The 16,166-nt window shown below is 40.6% G+C and overlaps 1 protein-coding gene across 3 annotated transcripts in view; it reads right to left on the bottom strand.

Annotated features, from left to right (window-relative positions):
- Nrt (Neurotactin) overlaps positions 1 to 16,166 on the bottom strand; it is a 60,784-nt gene that overhangs the window by 32,056 nt on the left and 12,562 nt on the right. For all 3 annotated transcript variants that reach the window (XM_022063686.2, XM_022063685.2, XM_022063687.2), the window contains one exon: positions 2,941 to 3,255. In XM_022063686.2, coding sequence (XP_021919378.1) covers positions 2,941 to 3,243 — 303 coding nt within the window. In that variant the 5' untranslated portion in view covers positions 3,244 to 3,255. The remainder of the gene's footprint in view (positions 1 to 2,940; positions 3,256 to 16,166) is intronic.

Below are 16,166 nucleotides of genomic sequence, written 5' to 3'. Positions count from 1 at the left end.
GGCATACTTTTCTGCTTTAAACCTGTAAAACTACTCAAAAATGTAAAATAATCCACCTCTACCTCTAGAATCTTTATTCTTCTTTAAGTGGGACAAACTGATTTGTTTCATTAAAACAAAATATGCGGAAAATTTCACTTTAATGACGACACCAGGATGAAAGTCATTAGATCTGGAATCAAGCAACCTCGGTCTTTTAACTATAAGAGGCCCTATTTTCTGATGGTATATCATCTATAATACAGTTGCTGTACGTAATGTACGAGGTGCGATAAGAAAGTTTCAAGACTGCGCCTATAAAAACCCGTACACTTATCTCAGGTATTAAATTCATCCATCACCCTCGAAGTAGTTCCCCTGGGAGTGAACACAACGATCCCAGCGCCGCTGCCAAGCCTGGAAGCATCCCTGGAAATCTTTCTTTGTCAGCCTGTCAAGCACCATCTGCGATTCTGCCTGAATCTCTTCTATCGTCTCAAATCTCCTTCCCTTTAGCTGAATTTTTATCTTTGGGAAGAGGAAGAAGTCACACGGAGCTTAGAAAGGAAGTTGGGGTCGGTTCTTGCAAGATCTTTGAGCTCCTGACAAACGAGAAGTCGATTCTGCTTCTGGTCCTCAGACAGGATGCGTCGCATGTGGAGTTCTTCCTTTAGAATCAGCTGACAGGTCCCATAGCCTATCCCAACAATGTCGCACAAGTCGTTGATGGTACGACGTCGATCTTCGTGAATGGCCTGCCGAATCTTCGTAACATTTTCGGGCGTTGTGCTCGAAGATGGTCGTCCAGAACGCTCGTCATCATCGACAGAGGTTCGGCCATTTTTAAAACGTGAATGCCACACAAAAGTTTGTGCACGGCCCATTGCGGACTCCCCAAATGCTTGCTTTAGCATTTCATAGGTTTCCGTAGCCGTTTTGGCGAGTCTTTGGCAAAATTTGATGCACACGCCATTCCGAAATCGCAGGAGGGTCGGTGTAATGCACTACCAAAACGCCCGTAACTAAGAAACAAATGCTAATTCGATGATGCCGGCTGGCACACTGATTCACTATGAATGTAGGCCCAACCCCTTAGCGGCAGAAGCTCGTACTACATCCGGTTCGCCCTCTATTGACATAGTCTTGAAACTTTCTGATCGCACCTCGTATCAGCCGAGCCATCAACAAACAAATTAACCGACGAAATTTCAGGTTTTAAAGGCGTCGAATAGTACGCCCAAACACCTCTGAAACGTCGGTAATTTTCTACCAGAATACGATAATCTTCCAACAAATTGACAGACTAACAAACATCCTTGGTGCGCAATCATATCAGAACACAGAGTAGCTGTTCGACTGTTAAAGCGTGGTTATTACACCCGCGGGTCGCGAATTAAAAACGCTCATCTGATATCAGAAGATGACATTTTGTTAACCCATTGAAGCCGAAGATCGTCTGAATATTATTTATGAATTCAGTCCGTACCGCGAAGAAAACACTACACCTCACCATTACGAAAATCAGCTGGTTAACCCTTTGAAGCCGAAGCTCGTCTTCATAATATTTACGAATCCAGACCGTACCGCGAAGAAAACACTTCACCTCACCATTACGAAAATCAGCTGGTTAACCCTTTGAAGCCGAAGCTCGTCTTCATAATATTTACGAATCCAGACCGTACCGCGAAGAAAACACTACACCTCACCATTACGAAAATCAGCTGGTTAACCCTTTGAAGCCGAAGCTCGTCTTCATAATATTTACGAATCCAGACCGTACCGCGAAGAAAACACTACACCTCACCATTACGAAAATCAGCTGGTTAACCCTTTGAAGCCGAAGCTCGTCTTCATAATATTTACGAATCCAGACCGTACCGCGAAGAAAACACTACACCTCACCATTACGAAAATCAGCTGGTTAACCCTTTGAAGCCGAAGCTCGTCTTCATAATATTTACGAATCCAGACCGTACCGCGAAGAAAACACTTCACTTAACCATTAGAAGTCGAATCAGGCGGTACCACATAAGATTTAACAAAAGAACATCCCGGTCAAAGCCTTAATGAGGCGAATATCCGACAGTACGTGTCGCTGTGAGCAACTTTACGTCTTAATTGAGAAAGTAAAATTAAGAACTAACTAGTTGTGAATCACAAGAAGATAAATTGGACGCGACACAGGGAAATTATTGAAGCAAAAACAGACTCGGAAATGACTAAATTAGTCCAAAAACCTGTTCGGAATTTAGGTCACTTTCAGCGTTTCAACACCTCAATTTACTACCCTCATTTGTAACTTTTCTTCCCGCGAATAAACAAGAAATGCACGTTGGTAAAAAGACTTCTCGGTTGTTACGTTACTGAAAGGTTTATCAAGCGTAGTTCGCAGATCCATAGTCGTAAAGAGAGAGTCAAAAGAAACATAAGAAAGATACCAGAAAACTAATGAGATGTAAAGTGAGACTGTCAGAAGAAAGACTTTCTGCCCTTTCATCCGTCTTACCCCACGATCGGTTTCCCACCGATGCATCCAGGTACAGTCCGCCGACGAGGAGAAAATCCCTGCTAGGAATTCGATATACGCGCATGCGCAAAAGATTTCGCGGTGAGTGACGACCCGTCCTAAAAACATTCGTTCCACAACCACTGAACGAACAACAGACGACAGGCTTTCATGTGTTCTGATGGGTACTGCTTTAAGATTACCTCACAGCGGCACAGCGATTTAATCTAGAATATTATCGCAACACCCACAGAACACATTAAAAGTGCGCTCACTACACGCTACTCTTAACTGCTTGATGTTTTCAGTCTGTGTAGTAGCGTAAAACTCTGACGTGTCACACTCCCCACCAATAGCAGCCCTCTAATCCAGCTGATAAGTAACATTCCCCCCCGCACCGCACCAGAAACGACTTCACCCAGCAGTTTTTCTCGTGATCTGTGGACAGTACGTACCTTAGTTTTCTCCCTGGAGCGACTCCTGAGGAATCCGGGCATCTTGATGCCACCAATCGGTATCTTCTTTTTTCCACTCTCTTTCTCCGACTCCTCGAGGGCCTTCTTCATCTTCTCCACCTCCCCTTCTCCTTCGCGCTTCGCCGGTTTGATCACGACCTCCTGCTGTGGCTTCTCCTCCTTCTCGCCCTCTTCCTCGCCGCCTGTCGCTGTTCTCTTGTTCTCCTCGTTCAACATTTTCTCTCTCTCCTCGTCCTCGATCTCCTTCTTGTCCTCGCTTTTCACCTCAGCTGTGTCGCTCATGTCTCGTCGCACCTGAAAGCAAATCAGCGCGGTACAGTCGAAAGACCTCTCTCTCAGAGGTCCTTGAGGGAATCTGCTGACTCAGTCAAGCAGATAAAGACCCAGAACTGTTAAACTTCAATCAATACATCCCTGGCTACGGACCGAGGCTCGATCCTCGTCGGAGGCAACATTCTATTTATTGCCATCACCTCCAGAGCGGTTCCGGAACACACCCATAAGATAATACCTGTGCAAGGGATCGAACCTAGGTCATCCACCTCATAACTTCACTTACAGAACTTCTCTGGATCATAAAAAATAATCAGATTGAGAAAAACAGAACTCATTTTAATTATTTAAAGATTGCTACAAAATGTCATTGATGCCTGCATATTAAAATTCAATTTAGATAAAAAAAACTTCTCCTGATCGCGATAAAATATGCTTAAAATAATTGTTAGTAGATTCTCATTCTCCTCGACTCTAAATACTCTCAACTGGTGGGGGGTTTTCAATATTAGTAACTACTTGTGACTCCTCTTGTGGGCTGAAACAATTCCAGTTTAAAAAATCCATTAATAACCCATCCCATGCTACACACGAGATAGATCGGTTTGAAACTGATCCCTTTTTCCTTAATATATTTATTTATGGTTTATTCAACAGCGCTGTTGATAGCTCACATTAAAAAAACGTTGAATGGTACGACGATTGATAAATAATAAATCATAAACAACGCGGAGAATGAATTCGGTAACAGCGAACAAGCAACCAGGCTTTGTGAGTTATTATAGTCGGCGCAGTGATATTTGGCCGATGGAGCTGGCGGACGGGCCTAGTCTGTGTACCTGAGGTGGCACGGTCAGTGTATTTCTTTTGTTTGGGCGTTCAGTCCGAGACTCGCTCCTAGCCTTCCCTTGAAAATTCCACCGGCCAAAAACTACTACGCCGACTATACAACATGTCCGTCTCTTCAACGTTTAACACATAACCGATGCACTGATTATGTTACTACAATTTCGAGGCGTCCTTTAAATTGGAAACAAGCAGAATTGTGTAGTGGTAACATTCTGGTCTTGTATCCGACCCGGAGGTAACCGATTTCAAAGTCGGGTATCACAATGTCCAATCGGACCTTCTCTGTCCTCTCAAAATAAATACTGACGTTGAATAGGGCTTGTCCTTAATAAAAACTGATAATTTACATCTCTATTTTATTTATATTTATTTAGTGTTCTGTCTGACGACAGGTCCATATGAACAGGATCCTTCCATCCTTTTCTCGGACTGGGACCTGTTCATATACGTTCTTGGCAGATGATCCAGAAGTGGTTTGCCATTGCCTTCTTCTGTGTGTGAATGGAGTAATTGTTGGGATGCCACGGAGGAAAACTCGTTGTTGCCTAGACCACGGCCTTGCCCAACACAAGTTATAAATTCGGACGCCGCCGGGAATCGAACCCGAGACCCCAGGATTACAAGCCCAGCGTTCTAACCGCTAGACCGGTCTTATGGAAGACATGCCTCGGCATATACGAACTGCGAAAATATACACAGATTCAGTGCTTTGAAGTTAAATGACACTGCAGAATACCACAAGGCGTTGACGCGTGATTTCCAAGAAACCTTTTAGCTTATGCCCCTTTGGAACAGAAGCTCAGTTTACTGCAACTTTTATGGCAGTCTTTCGTGACAGTAGCTTCTGAAACACAGCAGGCGAGCTAGGAGAATAAAATGGGAATTTTACTGAAGGTTTTGTGGTATTACAATGGCCGTCAGAAAATAGCATGCTTCAAGGCCATGCGATGTTGCAACACGAACAGCGGAGCGAAACTGGCAACGCTGTGCTGGTCACTTAGAGTCGCGCGGAAAGGAATAGTGGCCTTGAGGTATGACATTTCTTGAAGGCGAAAACAGCTTGTTAAAAATCATATAATTTTATTTAAGGACTTTCGCCGTAGTTTATAACTAATTCAGCAAAGGCCAGTTTTAAGAAATAACAGCGAACAAATTAAAGAGTCAGAAGATGTCGACTCTAGACACACGAACGATTTTCAGTTGGGAATACCGGGCTGACGTAAGCGCGAGGTTTCCATGACGACGAGAGACCGATACTTATTTTCCCTTCCCGACGGCAATGTGTCTATTTTCTACTCTTTTGAAACGACTGGTCTGAAGTGGGCATTAAGAAAGCTCTTCGGGAGATATTGTTAAGGGCTTCTGGTGCTGAACCAGCCATGCCCTCGTCCTTATCGGTAAGCTCCTACCATTTCTTCGTCAATCTTTTTCTGTAATCGAATAATAAATGGCATTTTTCGGTTCGAATGCTTGTCACGTGAGCGATATTCCAGTCAATCCTTTACGCGAATACAAGGGAATACCTAGGAACTGTAAGCCATTGCTTATTCCCCGTTAATATGACGTCACAGATCGTGTCGTAATTAAGAAAACATGCAGATGATGGAAGATAATGTCTGTGGATCATCTTGAAGAAAGACAGAAAATCTATCGGAGGATGTATCTGTCCACCGTTAATCCAAAATAGACTGACTTGGAAGTTAATTCGGGCCATCGCCTTGAGAATCCATCAATGAACTGCCTGCCCGATGGCACGGATTAAGAAATTCCTTGCATGAAGTTTCTAGTATTCTGGGTTGCTTTTTCGTTTAGACCGTTAGAAATTTATCGACGTTTCTGATTGCTGCCTCATTAATCAACCTCATGACGGAGGCGAGTAGCTCTGAAACGTCGGCAACTTTCTACAAGGCAATATAGCGGAAAAAACCCAGAATACAGACATCTTTGTGAGATTATTTCCAGAAGTGTTAAAACGGGTCTGATAACATAATCAGAGTTTTTCGTTACATTCTGACTAAAAGTATAACTGCCATATAATGAAAAATGATTAGTGATTTGTGACTTGCAGTCTACAAATTTAATTGGCTGTTGGAAATATACGTAAATCTTAGAGCATATAAAGGTTATTTATTATTATTTAGTGTTCTGTCTGACGACAGGTCCATATGAACAGGATCCTTCCATCCTTTTCTCGGACTGGGACCTGTTCATATACGTTCTTGGCAGATGATCCAGAAGTGGTTTGCCATTGCCTTCTTCTGTGTGTGAATGGAGTAATTGTTGGGATGCCACGGAGGAAAACTCCGTGTTGCCTAGACCACGGCCTTGCCCAACACAAGTTATAAATTCGGGCACCGCCGGGAATCGAACCCGAGACCCCCAGGATTACAAGGCCAGCGTTCGGAAACAAAGATATCAGGTTATAATTTGCCTTCTGGGAAATTTCGCCGTATAGTCTCGTAGAAATTGACTTCGATCATCATGACCATAATAGAGGCATCACCTTCGAAACGTCAGCCAATTTCTACGAGACTACACGGCGGTATATCCCAGCATGCTATCATTTTAATTTCGAAATTATGTACTCAAATATGGAGTACAAACTTCCATCAGAGTTCCTTCATGCGATGCAGCCGAGGCGAGGAGGACATGACATTTTAATGAAGTGACTGTGTTACTAGAGACATTCATCGGTTTTCCCAGCAAAGGAGTTCTCGCTTTCTAATTTCTAATGCATTATAATGACGTTCAAATGCAACATCGCAGTTTAATTTGGGATAAACGGAGTACATTTCTTCTGTTTCTAGGTGACAAAACGTTCCTGCATTGTCCGGAAACAGGTACACGGGCGTATTCGATTTGTTCTTTGTAAACCGATCGGGTGCTTTATGTTTTACGAGCTAATTTTCGTCGTATCGATTGTGAGACTTCAGACGAATAACACGTTTTCATAAAGCCCTGCTGAAGTAAAATGAACATGTAACCACTAAATTATGTCTCGTAATACATACTCCTTTCATAAGAACAATTTATGCTGAAGGTTTAAGAGTTTCCTAATTCTTTCCCAACAAGAGTTTGTCGAGTTTCTGAGGCCAGACAACGCGGCTCGAGGATAAAACCGAAGATTGCGATAATCCTATTCCTTAGCAAAGTCCAGTACACAAATTCACTTTCTCTGGCCTAATTCATCCACCAAACAAGGAAAATTCCCGCGAGCACTTTGAATGAACGTCATCAAATCAATAACACATTTCCCAGGCTCCTCCGGCTGGCTGTACCAGCCAACTGGAGGATTTCATAGACACGGAACATTGCACGAATGTTGTGGATGGCTCCCGGAATGTATCGCCGTTATCTGCTTTCGAGTTCCGTGCCTCTGAAATTACGGGAAAACTCTTTGAACAGCACACACACACACCAACAGCGGAAGACCTATCAGTTTTTAAGGACAGGTAAAGAAGCTAACTTCTACGATTTAATACGTTGAAGGCATAAAACGAGGTTCAATACGTAATGCACTGACAAAGCTGGTCCTCCCATCGAATATGATTATCCATATCTTATATTAAGTACTATACTTATTTAAATAATGAGCCGGGATAGCTCAGTCAGTATAGTGACTAGCTACGGGCTGGACGGCCGGGGTTCGATCCCCGACAGGGGCAGAGGATTTTTCCTCTAGCCTCCGCGTCCAGACCGGCTCTGGGGCCCACCCAGCCTCCTCTACAATGGGTACCGGGGTCCTTTCCCGGGGGTAAAGCCGGCCGGGGCGTGATGCTGACCACTCACCCCCATCTAGTGCCGGGGTCAAGGAAGAGAGGAGCTATACCTCCACTCACCCCAAACGCCTACATGGCGTATAGTGGGACAAACTTTACTTTACTTATTTAAATAATTATTATATTTGTTTACCGTCAAATCACAATAAAATAGTAAGATAAGATAATTAAAATGATTAAAATATCATCTTACGTTCCATATCGAGCATTCGATTTACATCGGAACATTCACAACATGTTTCGGTTTATCAAACCGTCATCAGGTGTAAATTATAAACTTTTAAACTGAAATTACAATTATTTATAGTTTTTACAATTTTTATAATTTTATCATCTTTCTCAGTATATTTTATGAAACTCAATAACGAACCTCGATCCGAGATGGTAACACTTCTGGATCTCTCCTCTGAACACATCTGAACCGATTGCTATTTCATAATTGTCTGATATAAACATCAATAACACCACCTCAAAAATAATGTTATATTAATAATATCTAGACACAACTTCCATAAAATATACTGAGAAAGATGATAAAATTATAAAATTGTAAAAACTATAAATAATTGTAATTTGAGTTTAAAAGTTTATAATTTACACCTGATGACGGTTTCATAAACCGAAACATGTTGTGAATGTTCCGATGTAAATCGAATGCTCGATAATGGAACATAAGATGATATTTTAATCATTTTAATTATCTTATCTTACTATTTTATTGTGATTTGACGGTAAACAAATATAATAATTATTTTAATTAATATCACAAAATTACGCAGCTATACTATCTCCTATACTTATTTATTTAAAAGAAAATATTGAGCTTACAGTATTATAATACCCGTCTGTAAGTCCCACCGTGTTTCCAAACAAATATAATTTTTAACAGAGTTACGTGTTTCATTAAACTTGGTACGAACACTTTCCAACTTGGTCATCAGACTTGTATCTACAACAATAATGTATCGATGGCAAAAACTTCGTGTTCGGGAGATCCCAGGTTCAATTCTCGACTAGGAGACCCGTTTTCTGACTTGAGGTTTCCCGTAATTTTACTAATTTCCTCGAGGCAAATACCCGGAAAGTACCTTATTTTTTTCCGGGCAGATTATTTTCATTTTTACACTCAAAATTGGCAGCAACGACGCAACGGACGCTCGAAATTAAGAGACGCGATGGCGTCATTACAAGGGCATGATGCCTGGCCATGACGTCACCGCTTGCAGTGACGTACCTATGATAATGCCATCATCGACGGCGTCAGGACCAAACCAAACAAGCGCCATTTTGCAGACGCAAATATCAGAAGTCAGTGTCAACTGTTGGAATCGAACCCGGAAGCTTCTGATACCAGACATTGACAATAAATCAAAAAGGTGAATGCGGACATTTCTTAATTTAATATTTTCCGTCAAATCACAATTTTAATAAGATAATAAAATATTTAAAATATCATTTCACGTTCCGCATCGAATGATCGATTTACAAATTGGAACGTCTCTTACGACATGTTTCGGTTATATTTAACCGTCCTCAGGTATAAATTAGATTGGTAAATTTAAAACTCGAATTACAATCATTTACAATGTTATGCAGTTTATTGAAATGTTCTTATCAGATTACTCTTATATATTAGAACGAAGGTATTGTTTTTTATATGGCATGGTTCATCTGATGTTCAATTTTAGTCGGTGAAGAGTTGATAGAGACATGACGTGTCTGGCGGAAGACATCTAGAAGTATTACTGTGTCGGGTCGAGGTTTAATACTGAATTCTAATCTAATTTATACCTGAGGACGGTTAAATATAACCGAAACATGTCGTAAGAGACGTTCCAATTTGTAAATCGATCATTCGATGCGGAACGTGAAATGATATTTTAAATATTTTATTATCTTATTAAAATTGTGATTTGACGTAAAATATTAAAATATTAACATAATTCACAATATGACGCAAATATACTACCTTATTTCTTAATTTGTTACGAATATGGTCCGACCGTCTCCACGAATGTGAAAAATCGGAGACGACTGTGCGGATTTCCACAGAATTTGAATATTACAATTTTAACGACTGCTTTACACGACAGTTTATCGACGTGAGGTTTTCAGAATGCGTCATTCAGCACGAAAACAAATACTTCAAATGTTTCGTCCGAAAGAATGAGGTTATGTTCCTACTCTTTCCATCTCCCCGCAGATTTATATAGCTGCTGGAAGTGTTCTTGTAGTATTTCATCAGAGAAAGGTCAAATCCTGGCTCCGGATCCCTTTCCTAACTTGTTACATTATTTAATTCCTTTAAACTGCACTATGTATCTATTTGATTTGTGAATTTGTAAGATGTGAACGGAAACTGTCGTGGCATATTTTAAGATACATATTTGAGATATTTAGGAGGACCGCGAAAATCTTCAGGAACGAGGACAGAACACGGTACCCCCACCCTCGCCTCAAGCACGAATCATAACATCCTCAAAATTTGTTATTATAATGATAATTCGTTGATTAATTCCAATTTTTTCCTTTAAAGATTTGCATACAGCGCCGATTTCGACCTCTGATTCTCCCAAACGTTCCCCCCACGCTGTCAGTTTTCAGACCGCGCGTGCATCCCGTTGCCATGACAACAACGCTGGACTCATTCTCCGTTTCTATGGTAACAGGACTGAAGGGGTGGAAACAGATTCACACTATCGAACTTCGAACGGCAGAATCATGCTCTCGCAGATTCCCGGAACCGTGTCTCTTCTCACAGAACACCTTGGATTTTGTTCTCTATATCTGAACATCGTTTGCTCTACTGTCTGAAAACTGGGAAACAAAACCCAAGATAGTGATCGCAGAGATAAACACGTCTGATTATTTCCTTTTTCAGGATTTTCCGAAGAAAGAGATGCTTTATCGTCATTGCTTTTGAATTTCACTTTGGAATATACGGAATTTTCTCGATTTTAAAAAGCATTTTTTTCCCCTGAACATCTATTATTAAATTAAGGACGTGTCTTACAATCGACGGCGTCTTAAAATCGAGAAAATTCTATATTAGGAATGTATCTGAAAATCAGGAGGGATCATTTCCCTCTGTACTTAATAAGGCCCACCTTTTATTCAGCTACATTCGAATTTGAAAACAAGAAGGAATTATGAAGACAGAGGTAGCCCAAACTTTGCGTGAATTTCAAGGCCGGATTTATAAGGGATAATTTTGTAAATACCTTCATTGTCTAGAATTTAGTATTGTAAATATTCTACGTACCATTTTAAAAGGCTTTTGTAAGCCTTGTTAAAACGTACTGCCTCGTCTAGGTCAGGATAGCGTCCAGCAGCGACCTCTCGTGAACAATCACAGAAAACACTGGTTACATAAAATACAGGCAATTTTATATCATCTGAGTGACTATTATCCTCTGCATAAGGATTCTGCTCCATTGAGTTGGTGTAGGAAACTCGCTGGTTTATCTCTTGGCTTTATAGTCACTGAGCATTAATGCTTGGTTGATTGGGTTGCCTACCCAGAAGGGCGTCTCAGATAATCAAAGCGTATAATACGCGTTCTTACCTGACGCCGAATTGCATGAGTCACTGAAGGAAAGACCCATCGCTGGACTAAATGGAAGTGAATGATCAGTTCTACTCCCAGTAAAGAGCCGATGGTACACACTGCAGATGAAGGCGCAAAGAGGAGCAGAGCGGGACTGTACCTCCACGCCACCCACGCCTATAAACCTCCACATTGTTTTCCTTACTAAGAGTGAACGACTTTGGTAGTGCATCAATCTCCAGGTACTGAACTTCGTTTGACGGAGTACAACGTACAGTTGTCATTTGATTTTGAGAATTGGTTTAAAATCAGAACCAAAGCCCTTTTTTATATCAGGGAACCAAAGAACAATAAAGCCGGATGTGAAGTTTCGTACTAGCAGAACACAGCAGGAGCAACTGGCTGCCTGTGATACAGAGCCTTGGTTCCCCACGGCGTCCTTTTGTCTGTACAAGGCAGGGATCCGGCAGGCAGTCCCCGGCTTTTACAGTGAAATTCACTTCGTTCACTTCCCCTCTTGACGCTGGAAGTTTAAGAACAGTGGTATTCAACGTTTCTTGTTCGCGTACCCCCAGATATAATTTATCTTCCAAATTTGTACCCCCAAAGTTGTTGGTGTATAATTCAAGTTATACGTAGTATATAATCTACATCTAAAATAAACTAAATAAATTACATTACTGATTATTCAGTGTTTATCATAAAATAATATTTTTTTTATATTTCACGTACCCCCTAAGATGTCTTCGCGTACCCCCAGATATAATTTCTTTTCAACTTTGTACCCCAAAGTTGTTGGTAAATAATTCACAACACAACAACAACATAATAAACAACAGAAACTCCATGCCAGAATGAAGACTGCATATCCACAAACAGCCAGCCGGTGGAAGTTCACAGACGTTTCGGACCCACTCCCTGAGTCCATCATCAGGACGATAAAACTTCGGTAAACGTCCAGCAGACGACAGCCTCCTTCACCGTCCTGACACTTCATTCTGTTTTGTTTTCATTCTATAACAATTACTTTAAGCCAACTTTTTTACTGTCCGGTAGAAGAATTTCTAAAGGAAAATTTCTTTGTCCCCCGTCGGGGATCAAACCCTGGTCGTTCAGCCTGCAGTACCTGGCTCACCTGAACTAGAGATTGGTTTTATTCTTGTGCAAAAATATTGCATTATCTACGCCACGAATGAGAAAGTAAGAGTTCATAACAGTCAGTGTCACTTCCGGCCTGTTTTTGTTTTCAACCATTGGCCATATTTAACAAGGGTCCTAGATTGATTTGCGTTCATCATCATCTTGAATTCGAAAAGTCGATTCTGATTCCCCTTTGAGCAAAGTGAATATCGAATGTTGCAATCGATTATTCTAACCATCTGACAGGTAAAAGTTCTGACGTACCACCCTGAACATTAACGTCCAAACAAAAAAATAAATCTATAAACAGACGGAACTGAAGACAGAGAAATAATTGACTACTGTTTCATTACTCGAGGTATTTTATTATAAACACACGTCTCGTAAAGTCATCTGTCAAGACCTGCTGTTTTATAAACAAACAGAACGACCCCTTCAACAATAAATTTAAACTCCAAAACTCAATAAATGAGGTTATAAATAGGAAACGAGACCACACAAGTGGATGAATGACGAAACAGGACGAAACTGTTCTAAGTCTCACACCCCGAGACGAGACGTATGTATGGCTAGCGGAGCTGGCGGACGGGCCTACTCTGTATACCTGAGATGGCACGGTCAGCGTATTTCTTTTGTTTGAGCGTTCAGTCACAGCATTATACTATCGCAAAAGAGACTCGCTCCTAGCCTTCCCATTTAAAATTCCACCGGCCAAAAACTACTGCGTCGACTATAGACTACTTCTGCAGTTATTCTTTCGGAGCTGTAGGTATATTTCTTTATTTCATATTTCACAGTTGGCACGACATCTACATTCAGATCAGAACATGAATGATGTACCTGCCCGCATCCTTGAATGACAGTTGCCAATTCCAGGCACAATGAAGACACGTACGTACTTACGCAATAGTTTATACAAGTAATTAATCTTGTAGATCATTTATGTAAGGCAATAGTACATCCTGTGCCCGTTTACAATAGTAAATTAACAATCACAATAAAAAGTAAGGACCTAGTCTTCAACAAGTCTAATATTTAAAATGCGGGTTCGAACCCTGATATGGATGTTCTTTGTACTGAGCTGCACAGTGTAGGTAGGCGCTTTGCTAGGGGTCAAATTTTCCCTCTAAATATTCTTGACAAATGTCTTAAATATAAATACATTCGGGATAAATTATGATCCTTAATTGGAAATAGATTCAAGCGAAATGTTACAGTATAAGAAATGTATACTAGCAGAAACCACACGCGTGTAGTATTTTTACGGGGTTTAAATATTTCAAAGCCGTGAGCTCTGAAACGGAAATTGAATTTCCCCCAAGCTGTGTCAATGAGCTGGAGCATCTCTTTTTTTGCTATAAAGGGTGTGGCATGACGCTAAGATACGCCTCACTGAATTTCTAGGGTACAGCTAAGTTTACCCCACGCTTTAATAAAATTTACCGAGTTAAAATTGTGGATGGATGTTTAAGTGTAGCGTTGTATATTAGATAATTGCATCTCATGAGGTCTCGCCCAAAATCCGTCCATCTTGTCAACTGCTATTTTGCTATCAAAAAGGGAACACTTTAATGGTTTGCTCATGCGTGTCGATCGTCACGTAAAGAAACAGTATTCATATAAAACCACCTTCCCCGAATTAATTAAAAGCGTAATAAGGAAATATTAGAGTAGTTAATTTGTCTAATTATTTATTTTTCTAAGTCTTTCACAGAAAACAAAATTACGATTATCAAATTGTGAGTCTATTTCATGCAGTTTGTATATTCAGGGCAGGATGCTTTATGTGTGATGCCTTGATGCTAGGGAGAGCAGGTACGTATCCTGAGTAACTGGGTGATCAACAGACCGCGTCTGATGGATGTCCTCTCACCCACCGGAAACAGCCCGGAGCGGTGGTCACTAGCAACTACATGCTCATTCAGACAGACACAGTTTTCTTGTGATAATTCTGAGACTCTCTGTGGAACTTCGGTCATTATGGGTTGTTCCATTGTCCATCCCAAGATCAGCGGGATACCAACTGTTGGACCGCGGGCCACACCCAGCCCGAGACTATTTTTAACCAGTCCCCCCAGAAATTATCTGTTAATTCGTTACTAATTAATTATCAGAAGTATTTTAAATACGGAACAATTCTTATATTATCTCCCACTTTACGTACACGTTTTAAACACACAAATTAATTTAAAATCCTGTCATAAAATATTGTCACACACAACTGTTGAAGGAAAACATTTAAAATTATTCTTAACTATAAAATAATTCGTGTACATTTCAACAACATTTATGTTTGAGTAAAAACAATTGTAATTTATCGTTACTAAATGCAAATTTGATATTATTTTTCAAAAAAAATATTTCCACGAGGGGTTTCTTGGCTCATGGTTCTTGGGTAAAATAAAAATATATATATTCTTGGCCTGAGGGAAGAATCCAGTCGAGAGTTTCTTGAACAGTTGTGTGACTATCAGCGTATGATGAAGGACTGTGTTAGATGGAGTCAGTTAACGAGGCGGAGTTGAATAAGCTGAGATTAAAACAGTCAAGGCACGGATAAAATGTGTAGTTACGGCCACTTACAATGTGGCATCCAGTTCATTTGTATCGTCACGTCGTTTCAAATTATTTTTATTGGATACGTGTATGGGGGCAGATGCAACCATCCACAATCATCACGGTTACAGCCAGAGACAGATGGACGTGACACTATAAAAGCTGGGGATACGAGGTAAATTAAATGTTCTCTGCAGGTTTTTGTAAGAGAAAAAGAATTTTTTCTAATGACTTAAGACAATAATCACAGAGAATCACAGTCACGTTATCAGAAGAGCTGTTACTGAACGAGAATCAAATCTGTAACACTGTTAGACACAAGCTTGAACTTTCCATTGTTTCAGTCTTTGTGGAACCATATCGAAATTAACTTTCACGAAATGGCAACATATTATTACCACGTTTCAAAGGAATTTGCTGCCTACTTATTTAGGGTCGAAGCCCCTTCTACTTCCTTGCAAACGTCCGTCACATCTTAACACACCCATAAAATTCTACAATAAATTTATAAATCGACCGCTTCAAATATACTGTCTCTGATTAAATTTTCCATGGCTTTCCTCGGTTATTCGGAAAGTACTGGTTACTGCAACATCCCATGATTATTCATCATATTCACACACCATGTTAGTTAATTCTCTCACCTCATTTGTTGTATTACAACCTCTGTAGTTGATTTTTAGAATGTTCAACGGTTCAGTGTCAAATACGCTGATATTATAAACATAAATGTTTCATAGACAAGAACGTGAAAGGAGTCCGAGACTAGAACACAATTTTCAAAATATGAAACATGGTGTTAATTAGAATGTCAAGGCGTTTGTTTTAGAGTCGTTCTAAGAGAATTCCACAACCGAAATCTCTGGTACCATGGTCCAAAAGATGCCTGACAAATGCAAGATGTGCCGTCCAACATACGAGGTGCGATCGGAAAGTTTAAAGACTGTGTCAATAGAGGGCGAACCGGATGTAGTACGAGCTTCTGCCTTTAGGGGGTGCGGCCTACATTCATAGTGAATCGGTGTGCCAGCCGGCATCATCGAATTAGCATTTGTTTCTTA

The sequence above is a fragment of the Zootermopsis nevadensis genome, unplaced genomic scaffold (genome assembly GCF_977971745.1).
Source record: "Zootermopsis nevadensis isolate Lab colony 2312 unplaced genomic scaffold, Znev_1.0 Znev_ptg000020l, whole genome shotgun sequence".
NCBI lineage: Eukaryota > Metazoa > Arthropoda > Insecta > Blattodea > Termopsidae > Zootermopsis > Zootermopsis nevadensis.
This window is presented reverse-complemented; position numbering and strand designations above follow the sequence as displayed.